The sequence below is a fragment of the Rhinolophus ferrumequinum genome, chromosome 26 (genome assembly GCF_004115265.2).
Source record: "Rhinolophus ferrumequinum isolate MPI-CBG mRhiFer1 chromosome 26, mRhiFer1_v1.p, whole genome shotgun sequence".
In the NCBI taxonomy this organism is placed as follows: domain Eukaryota; kingdom Metazoa; phylum Chordata; class Mammalia; order Chiroptera; family Rhinolophidae; genus Rhinolophus; species Rhinolophus ferrumequinum.
In genome coordinates this window covers 9,188,361-9,208,428 of record NC_046309.1, presented here as the reverse complement: position 1 = coordinate 9,208,428, position 20,068 = coordinate 9,188,361, and the positions used below count along the sequence as shown (strand labels likewise).

Here is a 20,068-nt window from a genome sequence, read left to right as displayed (position 1 = left end):
GCAAAAATAGGTAGCTAATAATTAATATCTAATCCTACTGATGCCACTGTGTTACTAAAACTGCATTTTTCATAGGACTTGGCTGAGTTAAATGTATGTATCTCTAAGACTCTGTCACCTGCTCTGAGGACCTGTGAACTAGTATTTTGGATGCCAGACCATCCAGATGGCAGCTACTCACACTGTCAGGTAGGCTTGGGCAAACTCATCTGCCTAGAAAGGGGCACACTTACAAACCCAACCTTTTTCTCAGAGAGTCAACACTGATGGTATAACTGATTTGAGACGGGATATGGGACCCCCGTTTAAGCTTATGGAAACTGATGAAAAACGAACCAAAAGGAACCCACAAAAGAATGAAGGTACACAGCTACTTAGAACTTATCTGTGTAGTTACCCACAGGTCAAAACCAAGGTTCAAAGATTTGTCAAGATTTGACCACCTAATTCTACTTATCATTAGCGAACGGTCTGTCATTCAGCTCCTGAGCTCATTGCACTGTAAAAAAATAAAAAGTAAATTTCTTGAATGTTCAAACTCTGTCCCATCTGAAACTTTTGCACAAATTTGTTGATGTGCAGCTCTGATTTTATCATTGAACCTGGTCAAGAGATTTAGCCAAAACGATGGGAACTGAAATGAATAAACTGAAAAAACAAAAATGTTTATCATCAGGGAAATGAAGAAAGTGGTATAGGGAAATATTTACTTAGGTTGTTATGACAACAGAACAAGCCATCACAACAACATTCTTTCTTTTCCATCTGTCAGACTTTGGCTTGACAGAGCCTTAAGAAACACTCAATGTCCACCCTAAAGATCAAAAATGTTATTCTACATTGGATAGATTTTTGGCTCAACTTTAAACCCTTTTATAACTCCTACAACATTTGCCACAACTCCCTGCTATTTCCTCTTGCAGTGGGCAGACTCACTGCAATGATGAGTAAATAAATTGTGTGGTGGGGGGAGGGTGCTAACGCAGGCTAACGTCCACCCTGGGATGTCACAGGGCTGCTCACTGAGAGTGTGGCATGCCCTGTTCTCGTGTGCTGCTCTGTGGCATTGAAAACGTCAGGGCTACACACAGAAATCAGAAGAATGAGGAGGCTTGCTTCCACTTCTAGCTGGACAGGGCTAGAAATTGGTGCAAGTGCAGTGGGGAGAGAATTGTGCCAGGGTGATGAGGATGAAAGCGCCAGCTGGAGCTTCGGCTGAAGGCTTTCTTCAGAGGCTTTTCCGGGTCAGATAACTGGCAGCCAGCCACGGCTTTCCAAGTCCTGTGTGCCACGGCCTGGCCAAAGAACCCCCAAGTCCCTATAGCGATTTTCCCAGAAATGCGACAGAGCTAGGACACGGATTCCTGATAATAGAACCTATCTGACCGAGTTGTAAGAGCCTAGAATACAGGTCAAGCCATCAGAAGAGCCTAGGCCGGAGGCAGCATTCCAGCTGTGCTATTGTTATTCCCAGGAGGTTACGTCACGCTGTGTGTTTTCTTCTCCTCTGGCCTCAGAGCTCTGTGGGCCTTTATTTGCTTATTTTTCCACCTCTTCAGGTCTGCTTGGAACTAGTGTTGGATGGAAAGATAATTTATTGAGCAAGAGAGAGAACACTCTGAGCTATTTGTAACAGGAAAAGCATGGGCTGCCTCTGGGGATGAGACTCCAGAGACCCAGCAAGTCAGTTCTGAGGGGCCTGGGCGCAGACAAGCCCTTGTTTCATAACTGAGGAGACCTAGGGCCAATTGCTGAGGATGTTTGGGGTCCCTCCCTACTCCAGGAAGGTGTGATGAGAGATAAACACACAAGTCTGAAACTTGTAAAGGGCCTAGAAGGTAATTAAGGTATTTTACCCACACACCATGCGTACACGTATGCATTCAGTACTGCACCGTGGCCTGGCTCTGGACCCAAGGAGGACATCCCAGTTATCCACATTCCTACGTCTCCTCCTCCCCTACAAAAATCCCATCTCCTCAGTGCCCCACCTCTGGCAGCCGCTGCAAAAGAAATGCCCTGTGGACAATGAGCGCCCTATGGTGAGACCCGCTTCCAGCATTTTACCCCTCGGATGGGTGTTTGCTGTTGAAAAGACGGAAGTGCTAAGGAAGAGTGCCAGGCACCACAGAAGGTGGGGTGAGCAGAGAAACCCCGAAGTCCCTCCAATCAGACCACAGCATGACAATCTCCTCTACAGAGCTGCCCCAGCAGGGGGTTGGGGCTGGGGCAGGGCCCACTCACAGGGATGGGAGCCTTAGGTTTCCGCAGTCTCTGATTACAGCAGCACTGTGATAGAGGCTGCCCTGGCGTCCCGCCTGTCAACCCAGAAATCTGTCCAGGGACAAGGCAGAGGTGGCCAAGTCCCCTCCCAGACATCGTTATTCTAAGCATGTCCGCGTGTCTCAGTGACCGTAGCCTCTGACACCTGCCTCTGCTGCACCTCAGGGATGCATTTGTCTTTGAGGAGCCTCCCTCCATTTCTCTTCCCACCTTCCCTTTCATTGTACTTTGATGAGGTGAATAGGGGATACTTTCTGTTCTCCTTCTCCCTGGAAGCTCGGTGGGGTGGAAGGGGGGGGGTCCCTGCTGTTCTCCTTCTCCCTGGAAGCTCGGTGGGGTGGAAGGGGGGGGTGTCCCTGATTGGCCGGCTTCTCTCCAGCCACGCCCATCTCCTCAAACATTTCTTCAGGTGGGACCCTCCCAGAGCCTAACATCTTTAACCCAACAGCAGGGGACTGTCTGCCTGTTTGCCCCCATCACGGCCCCTGGTGGTCACCGGGTTTACTCCCCAGCCTTCGCTTCTTGCTTAGGCCTTTCGGACATCATCCTTTGCCTTTCCCCATAGTCAAGCCTGAGAATCCACGGTAGATAGGAGACAGTGGGGCATGGAGAGGGGCTGCAGAGAACACAGGCAGTGCCCAGCGTGCTGATGAAATCCGATCCTGGTCACTGCAGTGTTATTACTCATCCTTTGCTTCCAGGGCCCCAACCTTGAGAACTCTCTGGTCTGAACTCCCCAGGGCCCAGGGAGCTTGGAGAGCTGCCCAGCGCCCAGCACCGGCTACAGGCTCAGAGACAGGGCTTGCTTCCTGAGCTGACAAAAGCGCCCAGGGAGTACAACACTGATACTAAAAGTGAAGAGTGAACTGAAACACAGGGTGGGGGTGGACAGGGAACAGCCAGTGGCTGCTGCCCAAAGGGGACCATCATCAGGGTGACCCGACAGGCTCGGCGGGGGGAGCGGGCTGGATGCCGTCCTGTACCACGCCTGCTGATGAGCTCCACACTCAGACATCGTGTCCTTTCCCTTCTTCTTTCCCTTTTCTCCTTCCTCCCTTCTGTTTTCCAGACTTGAGAGGCGTATTTCCTCTCTAAACCACAGTTCTCCAATTTTTGTGTTTTTGGCACTTCTTCTTTCCAGATGCACTTCTCAGCTGGCCTCATGCGCTTCTCCGGGATGGCTGGCCCTTCTCGGGCCGGGCGCCACATCTCAGCTCTTCCTGGAGCTGCAGCTGCCACTTGTGCCTCTGCCCTCAGTTCCAAAGTGAAGGAGGCTCTGCTTCAGTATGTTGTAATGATGGAAATGCCAGGAATTCTTTTTAGAAGTTCAGAACTACCCCAAATCCCTAATTGCATCTCCATCCAGACCTTCTTTGATTTGTGACATGACTCTTGGGAATCACTGAATGTGAGCACTAGGGTGTGGGGGGCATCCTACAGGTGTGTGTGTGTGTGTGTGTGTGTGTGTGTGTGGCTGATTTTAATCCTGAAGGAAAGGCATGTGCCCTTCAGCATGAACCGGGCCCCGCCGCTCCCAGAAGCAGTGGCCCTTGGCCCAAAAGGGGTGGCGGCTCTCCCTGTCCATAAACCGGGCCCTGCCCATCTCTGCCGGCTCGCTTCCCACCCTGCTTTCCTCTCTCTGCTCAGCTGCAGGGAACTGCGCGGCCTCCTCTCCTGCCCTTGCACACACAGCTCCTTTTGTGTCAGACTCGGGGAGCTCGCCTGCTCAGCCCGCAGGGTGCACTGCCTCTGGCCAGCCCTCACAACGTGGTACGGGGGTCTGTCCCCTTCTCTGCCCCCCTGCTGGGCTGACAGCTCCTTGAGGACAGCTCTGTGTCTTTCCTTGCCCCCAGCTCGTGGTACAGTGCCCAGCACTGAACAGAAAGAGTGAAAAGATGCCAGCTAAGCGCTGCAGGAGCCCTGCTGGCTCTGCGCCACAGCTGTGCTCAGAAACCTGCAATCTCAGGCACCCCCTGACTTGCACTGTCAGAGCTGCCTGAGCAACCACCTGTCTTCTGGACTCGGAACAGTCCAGGAAGGCCTGTCATTCAAACACTTTGGCAGAAGTAGCCGAGCTTGGTACCTGAGCTTGTCTGCGATGAAGATGACCCTCCTTTCCAGAAGCAGGGAGGCAAAAACACAGAGCAGGTGACGGACGCTGAGAGAAGAGAAGAGAGACTCAAAGTCCACGTGTTCGAGCCGGGAGTCCAGCGGGCGGCACAGCTCGATCACCTGCCGGGGAGCAGGAGCCGCTATGAGGGGGGCCTCGCACGGATTGCAACATCCCCAGCAGGGTGGCCCAGCGGCAGGGGCAAAGGGAAAGGGAAAAATGGAAAACAAAAGGGACTGGGGAAAAAAGGAAAGAACCCAGGAGGCTGGGGAGGAGGAGGTACAACCGCAGGGAAGCTCGTGCCTCACACTCGACTATGTGACTGAGGACAGTTTACAGGGAGGTAGGGAGAGGGGATGGCAGAAGTGGTGGCCCTTGGCCCAAAAGGGTCACAGGCTCTCCCTGGCAACGACATGCCCTGACTCCCCAGGGAAGATCTGTGACTGCTGAGAACGTGCTGGCCCTTAGGGCCCCACAGGCAAGCGTCTCTGTCTCACAGGGGAATTTCACCTGCTGGAATGGACCACGGGCTTACGCAGAGGGACCAGCAGACACTTCCTCTGGAAGGCGTTTCTTCAGGAACCCAGCCCCACCCCAAGCCTTCCCTGACGTGCTGTCTTCCAGCTGGTGTGCTGAGGGTGTGTATCTTCTCATTCCAGACTTGCTGAAATGTTCCTGAATTCACTTATCGCCACTCACGTGCGTGTTTTTTCTCATTAAGCAGCTGCCTTTACGGTGAGTGGACACTGGTGTTTACTCTCAGCCCGCACCTGCAGTGCCACACACAGTAGGGCTCGCCAGTGCTAACGGCCCCACAGTCGAGCCGCTGCACCGGGTATGGGATGATTCTCCAGCCTCAGGGACAGTGCTCCTCTCCGTGCTGGGAAATTGGGTTGTTCCAGAATATCCCAGAGCTATCCTCCTCCCTCCCCATCTCCACCGGTGACCTGCTTTTCCGAGGCCTTCGGAACGGGAAACTCAAGACTGGGTGGGCTCTGCCTTCTGAGGTCCACAGAGCCACCTAAGGGGAATGGGAAGAATGCAAACAAGCTCCGGCATCAAATCCCAGCCCAGCCGAGGACGGGGACACACTTCAAAGGCTGGAGTGAATAAGAAGTAGTGCCTCAGCCTGTCTTCCCTGAAAAGAATCTGTTTTACATGACGTTTAGAGACGTGATGCAGACCAAAAAGGTAATCAGGTTGATGTAGAATTTATGAACGTAATGGGCTACTAAGGGGAGCCAAGGATGCCCAGTGCAGGTCCCTAACTTGTGGGGCCAACACCACGCAAAGAAACACCACAGCTGCCATGGCATAGTTCTGGGGTTGCTCTCGGGGCCAGACTCCTGGGCTGGAGGCACGAGACTTAGGGTGGATTTTATGACACCCAGGGAGAAAGGACATCACTGAAGGTGACAGCTCACGGAAAGCCAACCCCTCCGGCCACTGGGACTTGGCTGCCTGGCCACTCTTTTCCCTAAGAGAGGAAAGGAATCTGACCACTAACCTCAGTTCCTGATCCTGGCAAGAAGTTCTTGACCACGATGGTTTTGCCCAGGGCTGGGAAAGGCGCTTCCATGACACTTCTCATGAGGGGCTGCACCAGGGCAGGAGAGATGCCTCGTCGTTTCTCCACCTCGTCTAAGATCTGCAAGGGTCAGAAAAGCAGCTCAGCCGTCCCCAAGCCAGGACACCGAGGTGGAGCTCTGTTCCAGAGGAAGGGGCCTGCCATGGAGACTGAGGGTTACGGGAGGCCCCTGCTGTCCTCATCAGGCCTCACTTACAGTCTCCTTCACCCTATGTGGTATCAACCCCACTTCCCTTCCCCTCCTGTGCCATGTGACTTTGCACTCCAGAGGACTTCCTTGCCCCCCCTTTCGGTTTGGCCCCGTGACGGACTGGGCTCTTAATACATGCATCCTCAGCGGGAGCTATAGAGCCCCCAAGGGGATAAAAATGGTTCTTGGGGGTGGTGGTGAAAAACTCAGCTATTATAATGGTTTACATGAGAGGTTATATGAACAGACATAAGGTATATCTGTGGAATTAAAATTTCTCTGGGGAAATGCCATCGGGAAATGCAAACCAAAACCACGATGAGATACCACTTCATACCCAGTCGGATGGCTATCATAAAAAGGCCACTGACAACACGTGTTGAGCAGGAAGTGCAGCAGTTAGAACCCTCATACACTACTGGTGGGAATGTACAACAGTGGAGTCCTTTTGGAAAACAGTCTGGCAGCTCTTTGAAAATTGAACATAGAATTACCATACGATCCAGCAATTCCACTTCTGGGTATCAACTCCAAAGTATTGAAACCAGGAACTCCAAACAGATACCTATCTGCACACCCATGTTCACAGCAGCATAATTCACAATAGCTAAAAGGCGGAAATAACCCAAATGTCCACCGACGGACAAATGGATAAACAACATGTGGTATAGACGTATCACGGAATATTATTCAGCCTTAAAAAGGAAAGAAATTCTGACACGTGCTCCAACACATGTATCAACCTAGAGGACATTACGCTAAGTGACATAAGCCAGCGTCACAAAAAGACAAATGCTGTGTGATTCCTTTTACATCACATTTTAAAGTTGTCAAACTCAGGGACAGAAAGCAGAACAGTGTTTACCAGCCACTACGGGCGGGGGGAATAGGAGTCGTTTAATGGGTGCAGAGTTTCAGTTGGGGAAGATGGAGAACGTTCTGGAGATGGATGGGGGTGATGGTTGTACAACAGTGTGAATGTACTTAAGAATAATAGTTAAAATGGTAAATTTTAAGTTATGTACATTTTAGCACAATCAAAAGAAAATAATATGACAAAAAATGGAAAAGAATTTAACAGGGAGGGGAGAAAATTAAGGGGAGCAATACCTAAAAAGGCTGCTTAGGGGAACCAGAATGAAAAATGGGCTGAGGAACACTGGACTAACCAATGCGTGTGCCATGTGCCAGTTCCGAGCCCAGGCTGTCTCGTGTGTTTCTGCTGGCTCGCTTGTGCCTCTGCCATCGCCACAGAAGAGTGCGCACGGGCCAGCTCACTGTCTCAGGAAGATGGCAGACCAGACCCAGACCTGCGGCCTAGAGTAGAGGTCAGCCAGCCCTCAGCCCACTCACAGCACATACGTGAGCCCAGTGGAGATCAGCAGAGATGAACCCCAGCTGACCTGCACGTCTGGGAGAAGAAAGGATGGCTGCCTTCTGCCACTGTGCTTTGTGACGCAGCATTATTGCAGCCATATTTAATAATATAGCATTCTTCAGAGATTCTGAGAGCTCTTCTTTCTTCTCATCCACGATTCCTTTCTGTACTAAACAACAATTTGCCATTTTAGTCATCCTTGCCCCTCAGCTGGAAATAGCGAGTTGCATGGATTGGTTAGCCAAAGCTCCATTTCTGGTTCTATTCTGAACTAGATCTGCAAGGGTCTGTGTGGTCTTTGGCAAGTCATCACTCTACATTCCTAAAATTGCATAAAACTGACATGAAATCTCAGGACGGTGCGTCACACAAATGTGATGGCACGTGTACTTGCTCTGCGTCCCCTGCCCATGACATAGCAGTGAGCCTTATGGGAGCTTCGAAGGCGCCCTTGGAGCTGGGCTAGTTCACATGAGCTATTTTATGTCCAGCTTTCATGAGCATTCTCACAAGGGCTGGACCTACAGTCTTATCTTCACCTTCAAACAAGCCCACAAGAAAGACTGGCATGAGCAGTGGTGCACACCTGTGTTGAAGCTTGTACACGACCATCTTTAATGGAGAACGCTTGCCACCAGGTAGAGTGGAGGCAAGACCACATCTCAGCTTACATTGATACTTTGAGTTGTTTCGAACAGACTCATATAGAGGTACAAGTTCTATCATGGCAAGAGGTCTTATTGTATCAGTGTGATTCAGGCTTCCTCTGAGTTCAGGTGGAGGGTGGGCAGGAGGCGGACTTCTGTTTCAGAATGCTTTTACATTCTGAATTGCTGCTTTACATCCATGGACAGGAGGTGCACGACCTCAATTCTCCGAAAGAAAGCTCAGACGGAAATATATGCTCAAGAAAGATTTAAAATAAATTTATGGATTAGATACTCATGTCCAGTTAATATAGGAAACAAATGTTGGAGTATATGTAATTTTCGAGATCAGCATCATACAGGACAGTAATTACCTCTTATACACCAATCCAAAATACTGAAACACAGGGGGGCACAGCAATTCCTACATTTTGATATATTGGCTTGTTTTCCCCAAAAGAGGACGAAATTATATTAAGATTTTGATAGACTTAGAGCACTATTACAATAATAAATCTTTCACACACACACAACACACATATACACATTAATTATATATACACACACACACACACACACACACACACACAGAGATACATATCCATCCATCCATCATAGTGGCTTTTTTGTCCAGCGAAAGCTAACAAAAGACAATGCTTAGAAGAAAAGAAGTAAAACATATACGGGATATCCTGGGAAGACCCTCTGCCCCTCCTATCCTCACCTATGCGTACTTTGATTCTCCCCTTCCCCAGTTTCTGAGCCCTAACGTTCCCAACAACTGTTATTTCCTAACCCAACAATAAGAGAATATTGGAGGCCATGAGGGGAGGAAGAGGAAGTGGGAAGGAAAATAGCGGAGAATAAGATTATAAAAGTACCGGAAGTTGGGTGTTTCCGGTGTCCTGCCTTGCCTTCCCTTCCTCCTTTCTCTGAGGCCCAAGTCCTCACCTTTGAAAAGAGACTGAAGCATCCCAGGCGGCTCACGATACAGTAAACTTCAGGGAGACGCTTCCCTTTGCCACCAGGCTTTTTGGAATGAAACACAAGGAAATCATGAGTGTACCAATCTCAGGGAAGGAAAGAACACAAACTTTTTTTTCACCCCCCACAAATGTTTTTGAGTCCCTACTGTGTGCCAGATGTTTCCACATACCATACTTTTGGACAGCTCAATGAGATATGTAATTATCAATACCCTGTTTTATAGGTGGGAATCACTTCTGATCATGTAGTATGTGTATTTTTTTTATCCCCCTGAAAGAACCAATCAAGGGTGTTATGCACATAGTAGGTGCTCAATATGGCCTATGGAACCATCAAGTAAGGAGGCTTAACTTGTTCACCCAAATCACTCTGCTTCCTTTTAAGGAGCTACTTTTGGACTATATGTTTATTATAATGATAATTCCAAAGGAGAGATCATTTCTGAAAATCCTTTTTGGAAACTGACTTTTAAGTTAATTTTCAAACCAAAAAGAAAATCAATCTCAATACTTTACATTAATTTTATCAATAACAGGTATGATCCCACTTAAATTTTTTCAATTATTATTCATCCTTCTTGTTCACTAATTCAACAAACATTTATTGAACATCTACTATGTGCCATACCTTATTCTTAATTCTAAATTGTATTAGCCTATTTCTAAGACTAAAACCATTCTCAGTGGAAAATTATTTTCAAAAGAACGGTCTTCAAAAGATAAGTTTTGCAATGTTTTAGCATGGGTATTTCACTGGAATAAGTTTCTGACTTTTAAAAGGGATTATTTGGAAGGAGACACTCTTGAATTATTTGTGCCAAGAACAATAATAATAAATCCATCCTTCTCCTGCCCTTAGCAACCATTATGAATGTTCTCTCTAAGCTATCAAGTTCTGTTTGTCATGTTTTATTAGAAATAACATTTGGTTTAAGAAGAGATAGGCCTTTTAGTTGGTGGGGAAAACGTTGGAGAAAGTATTTTCTTCCCAAAGGATGTGGAGGCACTGTTCCCCTCGATGCACGTGAGACCCAGACCTTCCTCCATGTTTTTAGTGACCACGTTAACCGCCACACTTCCTGTCCCTTCTCTCATGGTGTATGATGAACCACAGGAAGCCAGCGCTGGCTTTGCGCAGAGATTTTGATGACTGAGAAGCAAGTGTACTAACCAGTAGTCTTCGGCAATAACCGAACCTTCTGCTCCCATCTTCACCAGTTAAGACAAATGAGAACGTCTCACTGTGGGGAGAAAACAAAAGTGCGTTACTAAGCAAGGCACAACAAGGACATATCACGTTGAGTGACCAGGACCTTCTGAAGGAGGCTGTCGCAAAGGGTTGTTCCCTGTTCTTCTTGTTCATCTCTGTGCTGGGACTCTGTTCACCTGGAGCTTGGGAGTCTGTGTCAGGGACAGGGACATCTCAAGTGTCACTGCGTCCTGAGAGGAAATGAGGCGTTCCTTTTTCACCCTGAGCTCTCATAGAATTCTATCACCTGAGCCATCCCGATGCACAAAACACAGGAGTCATTTATTGGGCATCTTTTGGAGACTGCCTTCCATGAGCTTGAGGGTGAGGTGGCATCTGCTGACCTAGGGATGCGACTCAGAGAGGGAACAGTTGACGAGGGGGACAGTTCTGTGCCCTTCTCGGAACTGAAGCCAGGTGTGGCTTTCCCAGGACACTGTCTGTTCAGAGCTACCTGAGGACTGGACTGTCTCTAGAGACTGCTGGGCCAACTTCAAGGACACAAACATCCCTCAAACACTTAGGATACACAGCCTACTGAGTTTGGTCAATTGCGGAATGATCTGATAATAAAAATACTGGTATTTGACCACATGGGCTAAAGCAGAAATGTAAACGTATCCGGGTGAGTCACAGCTGGATGGGAAACTAAAGAAATATTTCAGGAGCTCTGGACAAGGATGGATGACGGGCAATGTTCCCCTAACTTTTCCTAGACTAAGAATGACCTTATCGCCCTTCACAGAGGCGTCTGAAACAAACACCGCCCTAGACTGAGCGGGAGGCCTGGAAATCTGCATTCTTAGTGGGGTGATTCTTATCTTCGGGGACCTTTTGAAAACATTGGTGGGGGAAATATCCAGGCCCAGACCCATCATGACCATTTCAGAGGACTGACTGAGGGGTGTGCCATCTTGGAGCCCATCTCTAGTTCTCGCCCTGGTCTTTGCAGGGGGTGTGGGGTGATGCCAGCACGTACCTGGTAAACTGCTGGACGGGAGTCCAGTCCTTGGCATCAGGGAAACAGAATTGGGGGATCGCCTTTAGCTGGTCCTCAGCCTCTCTCATGAACTTGAACGACCTTTCCAACTGCAGGGAGCAGGACGAGAGAAGGTTGGAGAACAAAGGTTGTCAGCATAGGAAAGTGAGGCAGACGGTTGGCAGCACCACCTGTCCCACCTTCCCACAGTCACGACCGCCAGCTTAACCTTCTCTCTTGGGAAGGGTTTGCAGCTCAGCCTGCTGTGGCCCGTTGTCCCCAGGGCAGTTCCAACTATGGTCTTATGGGGCAAGTTAGACAAAAAGAACAGTGTGCTTTAGAGGAATGTTCTCAATGCCTAACATTCTGGAACGTAACTATTTTAATCCATAAGAAAAAACCAGTCATAGCAATCCCTTCTAACTGGGAGACTCATGAATGTGCAAGGCCGAGCCTCAAATCGAGTCTTCCAACGTCTGGGCCCAGGCAAAGCCACCCCTTCCCATCCAGGCTAAGACGCTGCACAACATTTCTCAGTGAATGCATCCAGTTATGTCGTATCCGACCGTGCCATTCAAGTCATTTCAGAGAGTCCTTGAATGTCAGAACTAGAAGGAAACTAGACGTCCCCCAGCCTGACATTCTTATTTTAGAGAGAAGGAAATAAGCCCTGATGTGTTACTTGTTCATGGTCACACAACTGGTATGGAACCTAGCTAGGAAGAAAAATGATCTTAATCTCTAGTCTGTCTGTCTTTCTCTCTCTCTCTTTGATTTATCTGACACATCACAGACTGGGTAAACATCTTCTTATTTGAAAACAGAATGAATTAATAAGGTCTGGCTTAGGGATTACATTTACAGTCATGAGTTGGCTAATTTTGTGCAGGAGCAGCAATCTGTGCTTTTAAAGAGTGCCCCATTCTGGGGACCTGTTGCACAGCAGCGGGCATGTGTTGACAATATTGCACTGTATGTTCACGTAGAGATGTTGGGAGGGTGGGTGTTATGTTACCTATTTTATTGCCACAGTTTACAAAAGTCACTCTGGGTATAAATATGGGAAACAAAAAAGAATGATTTATAATTGGCGTAGTTTGCTTATCAATTGGGACTTTTAAACTGTTGGGAAGGATTGTTGGCACTTTGTGTTTCTGCTGTTGTTGATAAGTTTATACTTGTTACATTTCCTTTATAAACAGTTAAAAAATAAACTATGCTCGAGTTACCTTCAGTGATTTGAAATATCAGCTATTTGACGTGAGTGGCATCTGAATTTCAGAAGTTCGGAAATTGTAATGTATAACTTGAGTTCTTTCTGTAATATTCCCATTGGCTGCTTATTCGGTTTCTCAGAGCACGCCGCTGACCTCCACATTAAACCTTGTAGCCTTGCGGACAGTTTCTGAAGTCTGCAGGCCAGCAGAACTGCGGACTGCTTCACAGGGGACCCAAGCCTTCCCAAGGCTACCAAATGTCAGAGAGGAGGTCTCTGAGAAGAGCAGTCAAAGGAACAGAGTATAGGGCTGATGGTTTTCAACTTTAAAACCCACCTCTAGTATGATTCGCCTTAGGCTAGATGGAGTTTAATTAAAGCTGCCGCAAATATTAACAGTTGAAACAACTACCAATGAATGAGACAGTCTCTAATTTATAGACTTAAAGCCATTCATGAATTGTCCTTTAGTTTTCCATTTTCAGAATAAACAATCACTATTTCTTTTCTATAGAATGGTTCTCTCTTCCATCCATGACCCAGAAGAGTCCAACTGGTCCTGGAACAGACTTTGAGTTAATAATTCATTAGGTCAGACTGCTGCCAAAGCAATAATTTCTGAGTACTCTTGGATAATCTTGTAGATAAGCAAATGCCAGCAGGCATTTGTTGGTGGGGGTCATGAATCGCCAGAGAGTGAAGGACCTCAAAACTATGAAGAATACAAAAGGGAGGAGCCATGACATTTCCCCATGGTGGAAACAGCATTAGAGAACTGAAGAGCAGGCCCATGGGGAAACGAGTTCTAGGAGTTTTCAACATGGCCCCGTCACCATTTGGATGTAGCCACCCCCAGATAGAAAATATGTGTGTGCAGTCTGTCATCAACATGTGAATTACATATGTCACACAGGCACATGACAGGGAGCGGCACATAGTTGTATTTCTCTCTCACAAATACAACCAGTACCACAGGTGGCTGGAAGCTATCCCAGTCTCCGTGGCCTGCCATAGAGATAACCGTGTAATCTCAAACATTGTATGCAACAGGACAGGCATGATCGCTAGCATGCAAACACGGAGTGCAAACCTCGATTAAGGTGACTATAGGCATGGGCCATAAAACTCATGAAAAAATAGGAAAGAGAAGGAGAAAGATGGTGGAACAGGTCCTTCTGACAGAAGGCACGTGTGAAGGCAGGAGATATAAATTAGTGTGGCATGCAAGATGTATGATCACTATAAGATAGAATGATCACTATAACATTAAAAACATATCTAAACAAACACTGGCAGCAAGGTACATTTCCAGCAGAAGGAAGGTGGGTAACCAGGTTAGGGGCTGTCCCCTAATGATGGGCATTATGTAATGTTAAAAACGACATTTTGACTCAGTGTAGCATAGTCAGCAGCCTCCTATCCAGGGGGCAGCCCCCCAAATCTGGGGTTTTCAGGGGATCACCCCTAGAGGTCAGCTAGACAAAAGTGGCCATGTGCCGGTTTGGAGGGCTGGCGCCTCTGGTTTACTTCAGTTGTGCAGAGTCCAAGGACCAGGGCTGAGTGCTGTGCTGACCCGTGGCCAGGACCGAAGGGCGATGGCCCAGGAGAGGAGGGGAGGGACAGAGGGGACCTGGCCTTGGCCTGCTAGGATTCTGCTTGGGTGGTGATGGCAAAAGGAGGCCCCGAGGGGCCCAGGACGGGAGCTCCCGCCCTCTCCTCCCTCTCTGAACGCGCTCAGCTTTGGGTTTGAGTGTCCCAGGCTCCCTCGGGAGTCTCTGTACGCTCCCCTAGTGCCTTCCTGTCAGAGTGCAAACTCCTGAGCACAGGAGACACACTTCGCTCATCTTTGCAACTCCTGGGGCCAATTGGAAAACAGCTCGAATGTAAGGGTCTCGGTCAATTCTTTACTACTGCTGCCAAGGCCTAAGAATACTGTATACATTATTGGCCATGCCATGTCGGGCTTCCTTCAGTGCCATTGCATTGTGGACGCCGTGACTTCATACACGGTAAAGCCCAACGCACAGAGCCGCAAACCGGTTAGAACAGAACAGGACCCTGTGAGGACGCACATACAGAAGTGCACAGCGCACGTGCAGAGGCTGAGCACGGACACAAACGTGACACTCGCTGGGACAGTTGTGTGGCTGGATGGGAAAGAGGCTTCCAGGATAGGTTGGGAAGAGAGGTGGCCGGCTAAGACAGGGAGGACGAAGAGGATGGTATGGCCGGCATAGCAACCATAAGAAGTGACTAAGTCTTTTTGTCCATACTGAGTCCTTGAATCTCACGCCCTCCTGGGACCTCCCAAATTCTCCGACAGCAGTTTCTTCATTTGATATACCCTAATTACGACCCAATTTTGAGATTCTAGACACTAAGTGTTCCTCAGACTCCCACGCCTCCCTGAACCCACGAGTCCCAACAAGGTGTTGGCAAGCATGCTGTCATCCCCTGGCAGGCCACCGAGGCTGTGCCCACCTCGTACCTTCAGAGGGAACTGCTGGGTGAGCTCTGGCACATAGGGGGCCCCGGCCTGCTTCCTGTGCAATGACACGACCACAAAGTACTCGAAGAGCTGTCTCTCCTGGAACTCGATGAGCTCCCGGGCCAGTGACGGGTATCTTGGGGCCTGCTTCAGGCGCGACTTCACACTGACCAGGCGCTGGCTGTGAGCTGGAGAGGGAGGGAAGGAGGAAGGAAGGAAGGGAGAAAGAGAGGGAGGGAGGGAGGGAAGGAGGGAAGGAAGGAGGGAAGGAAGGAGGGAAGAAAAGAGGGAGAGGGTAGGAAAGAGAGAGAGGGAGAAAGGAAGAGGGGGGGAGGGAGAGAGGGAGGGAGAGGGAGAGAGGGAGGAAAGGAGAGAGGGAGGGAGGGAGGAAAGGAGAGAGGGAGGGAGGGAGGGAATGAGAGAGGAAGCCTGAAAACGAGTCACTTTCCAGCGTGGAATTACACAGAGCTGTGACAGGTTATATAACTCCCAGCTCAAAGTCCTTTTTCTAATCCTAAAAAAAAGTGTTCCCACATTTAACAAATTAGTACAAACTCTTAATGTGGGGTCCTTGCCAAAATTCTGGGAGGAGCACCATTCGATGGCTGCCAGGCTAACCAGGGTGCCGGGCCCTGGGATGCGTGGCCTCTGCTGCGCGTGGATTTGCTGTCAGGACTTGGGGCAGCGCCTTGAGTTATCCTTGGGTTCCTCTGTCAGACGGGGTGGGGACACTGACTCCTCCCCTCACTCATTTCCTTCATCTTTCAGTTTGTGGGACGTGACAGAACTCCAACCATAGAGCTTTTGGAGCTGGGAGCTTTGTAAACATCCCTGCCACCCAGCTGGTGCAGACCTATCTGACTCAAGTGCTCCCATCCACCTTCTTTCCTGCCACGGTTCTGTGTTATGGAAACGGACGTGCCTTCTTCCAGAGCTGGGCCCGGGGGCAGCTGCATGTTAGGGGCAGGGCCACTGCGCGGACAGGTCTGTCGTCTCACCAGCAGCCCTGACTACAGCTTTCTTTGGTTTCCCCCGGGGGCTGAGCAAGGAAATCTCACGGATGTCTGACCTAGATCTCCAAATTTAGATCCATGGGGAACAATTATTTCAAAGACTTCACATGACAAGAGCCAGCCGTGTCTGGAGTCCCAGGCCAGCAGTGCTGACCCTTACACAGGTGTGCGGAACACCTGTGACACAACGGAAGGCCTGGGAACAGGGGTCATGCAGCTGTAGCCACCTGGGGCTCCGGCGTGGAACAGGCGTGTGCTGGCTGTGCTCGGGGCTGACCTACCCCTGAGCACGACCACCCCCTCACAGTCACGACCTGCCAACCAGCATGCAGGCGTCCTGTTCCTTCCCTCACGCTAAGAAGTGAGGGCCATCCCTGCGGCCGCCAGTCGCCCGCATGCGCCCTGCCCAGCAACTGAGCTTCTCACCTTTCAGCTTCTCCTCGGTGTCACTGTCAGACTCACTGTTCTCATCCGTTACTAGACCAAAAAAAGAAGAAAGTTGTAAATGTGAGCTTTTCTGATGCGGGAAACTTTTCACATGGGGCAGCACAAATCTAAGGTTTCTAGTTCAGATGGGCGCTTTTCTTTTTGCCTGTTTACATGTGATGGATAAACTATGTCTTTGTCCAACGAAATGTATTTCCAAACTTATCTGGCTTTCACGCAGGTGGTTATGTGTACCAGATCATACAGCAGAAGATACTGGTGCTTTTTATGCACGCTGAGCAAAGGAGATTGCTCCCGTGGTGAGGTCAGAGCATGATGCACCGGGCTCAATGAATCAGGCACAGGGAGAGAGGACCAGAGGACATGCCACCGGACGGAGCTCCCGGCTCTCTGACTGTCCCGGGAACAGTGGGAGACATTTACCAGGCACCAACTTCTGCTTGGTGAGCCAACCCCAGCAGGAAGCCCCTTCTAGGCAGAATGTGTTTAGACGCTCGGGTCAGGGGGATGGGGGCGGGGTCCTACCTTTTCCTGAGTTGCTCTCCGTTGACTGGGACAGTCTCTTCACCCGTTTCTTTCCTCTCCGGGCCTCATAAATGGCATTGATTCGCAACACCAGCTGCCAGACACCAGGGAAGAAATGCCAGTGTTAGCAGCCTCCTCCCCGCGTTCAGCTGGGATTTCTTTACTGCTCATTCTGTTCCAGGAGGCTGGAGGGCCGGGGGAAGGGGAAGGAAGGAGACATCTCCCACTGGCCCACTGGCATCTTTTTTTTTAAGGAGGGCGCCGCTCACAGTGGTCCGTGCGGGGATCGAACTGGCAACCTTGAGGTTATCAGCACCACGCTCTAACCCACTGAGCTAACCGGCTGCCCCACACGGGCGTCTTTCAATCATTCTTTTCTGCCAGGCAGGAACATGGCTGTGAAGAACACTAAAGGAAGCTGCCAGCCTCACTGATGTGCGAGCAGTGTTGACTCAATATGCTAACCCACCCGGCTGAGACAGAGGGAGACCATTCATTGGCTAATGGTGTTAGGGCTGCTCCCCTTCCTACTGCAGTGTCACTGTGGTTTGGGGGAAAAGCGTTTTGTCCCTAAAACGAAACAAGAAAAGTAAGAGACAGCAATGAGATGGGAAGAGACTCCCAGGCTGGGCGCCTTTCGTGGGCTCCATGCCAGAACATGTCTGAGCAGCCCGAGTGGGAAGGGAGCAGGGGCTACAGTGGACCTTCAGTGCTCACTTGTGTAGAGTAGCGAGTGCCATGTCCCCAGCTCGCTTCCCTTCCTGCAGAGGACCTCTCACTCCTGACTTGCCCGGCCTTTCACACCCTCTCCTCCTGCTCAGAAGCTGAGCGCTCAGTAGCCACCACTACTTGGCAGCACGCTTGCCAGGCTGACTTGCAGAAGCTTCTCGTGATCAAAACCCTGGGTCACTTCCCACCAGGCTTTATAGCATCACTGGCGACTTTCGGGAGTGGAAGGCTTCTGGGTTCTACCAGGTCGGGAGAAGGGGAAGTCTACCCACACAGAGTGGAAGCGAGCCCACCAGTGGTTTTTAAGGGGGCTGTGTCTGTAAGCTGACTTGGAAGTTTTAAATTCTTTTATGCATGAAGAACAGGAGAGGGTGGGCGGCCAGGTGGGTGCAGTGGGCCAGCTGAGGCCAGTCCCCATCTCTGCCCTCCACTCCCTAAAACAGCTCCCCAGCTCTTTCCACCAGTAGGAGCACTGGCCTGCCCCCGGAGCAGGGTGGCTTACTCTCAAGGTCACCTTGGGGCAGGCCCAGGCCCCACCCCTCTAACTCTGCAGAGTGCTACTGACACTGCCCTGTCATACCCTCAGCTCCTGAGGGGAGGTCCAGGCCCTGCCTTGCCCTCTCTCATTGTCCGGAACCACGAATCTGACCGAATGAGGTCTCTGCCTTCACCACAAATCCCTACTGTGTGGCAGTTCCTCATATTTGCTCTTATGAACCAGCCACCTCCTGGATAGCTCACCGCCCCCCGAATTGGCCTTCTCTTCTTTGCGTGCATGCTCTAACCATCGGAATACTAACACTAACCCATTTCCCACGAAGAAGACACCATTAAATGAGTTGCTGGTATTATTCACAACGCCTGTCGATGGAAGAAGGGATACACAAAACGTGGTACATACGCGTACATACAATGAAATATTATTCAGCCTTTAAAAAGGAAGGGAATTCTGACGCACTCTCCAACATGAGTGACTCTTGAGGACATTGTGCTAAGTGAGATAAGATAGTCACGAAGGACAGATATTATATGGTTTTACTTATGTGCGGTACCCGGAGTCGGCAAATTCATCGCGACAGAAAGTAGAAGGTGGTTGCCAGAGCTGTGTGTGGGGGGCGTGGGGAGTTAGGGTTTAATGGCTCAGAGTTCCAGTTTGGGCAGATGAGACGTTCTGCAGATGGATGGTGTGACTGTGAATGTACTTAATGCCACTGAACTTAAAACACTTAATACACTTAAAACTGATTAAAACGGTAAGTTTTATATTATGTCTATTTTACCACAATTTGAAAAACATAAATAAACAAATGATTTGCTAAGTCAAATTGGTTTTTTTGAGAGAAGAAAAATTTTAAACCCACTCAAAATCTCTCCCAAAACATCCAAAAATAACTAGAAAGAAGAGAGTTAAGATGTAGTTAACATCGTTTCATTTACTCAGAATACAATGGACACAAGAATGCAAGCTCCAGGCAGGTGGGCAGTGATCTCTGTCATTTGGTTTATGCTGTAATGGTACTTTTATGAGATGGAACAGTGCCCGGCACACAGTAGGCACTCAATAAACACTTGTGGATTGTGAATTTGTTGACTGAATACAAAGCATGTACAACGTACAAGGGGTTTTGCTAGGAGCTGTGAGGGAGAAAAAGTTATATGGGACGAGCACCGCTGTCGGAGTTTATAAGCTAAGTGGGAGGCCCAAGAGGCATTACTACCACGTAAGACAATTCGTGAGCGCTACCTGAATGGTATAAATCATGGGACAGAGGTCTGTCTCACTTTAAATCAGGTTATGGAATAAGTGGAAGGCACAAATTCTTCAGTCAATAAATCTTTGTTCCTTTTCATTTAAAAATAATTTCCCCAGAGAGAAAAACTACTAACCATGTGTTCATATACTTGTACTTTAACAGAGAGACATGGGAGCGACTCTTTCCCTGCTGACAGACACTGGGGTCCATGTGTCAGAAGGAGGTCATTCAGCAAACCTCCACGGTCAATAAGCAATCCACGCTGCGCCCTGGGCTGCGTGAGGCAGAACCCGGAGAGCACGAAGGGAGGGGAGGCATGGCTTCTGCCCCGGCCCCCCCCCCTGCCGTCCATCGACAAAGCAAGATGTGTCCCCGTTCCCCGGAAACCCCTCCCGCCAGGCTGCACTTAGATGCTTCCTCCACCACCTGATCCTAAGTACCCTTCCTCTTCAGAATGCACGGTGACTGAACGTCCTTAGAATAAGA

General features: G+C 49.4%; 1 protein-coding gene across 2 annotated transcripts in view; it reads right to left on the bottom strand.

Annotated features, from left to right (window-relative positions):
• DENND2A (DENN domain containing 2A) overlaps window positions 1-20,068 on the bottom strand; it is a 79,192-nt gene that overhangs the window by 13,917 nt on the left and 45,207 nt on the right. For both annotated transcript variants that reach the window (XM_033099098.1, XM_033099099.1), the window contains exons 6-13: window positions 17,100-17,193; window positions 16,554-16,604; window positions 15,115-15,302; window positions 11,411-11,520; window positions 10,354-10,423; window positions 9,148-9,225; window positions 5,901-6,041; window positions 4,367-4,515 (exon numbers count right to left, since the gene is read on the bottom strand). In XM_033099098.1, coding sequence (XP_032954989.1) covers window positions 4,367-4,515; window positions 5,901-6,041; window positions 9,148-9,225; window positions 10,354-10,423; window positions 11,411-11,520; window positions 15,115-15,302; window positions 16,554-16,604; window positions 17,100-17,193 — 881 coding nt within the window. The remainder of the gene's footprint in view (window positions 1-4,366; window positions 4,516-5,900; window positions 6,042-9,147; window positions 9,226-10,353; window positions 10,424-11,410; window positions 11,521-15,114; window positions 15,303-16,553; window positions 16,605-17,099; window positions 17,194-20,068) is intronic.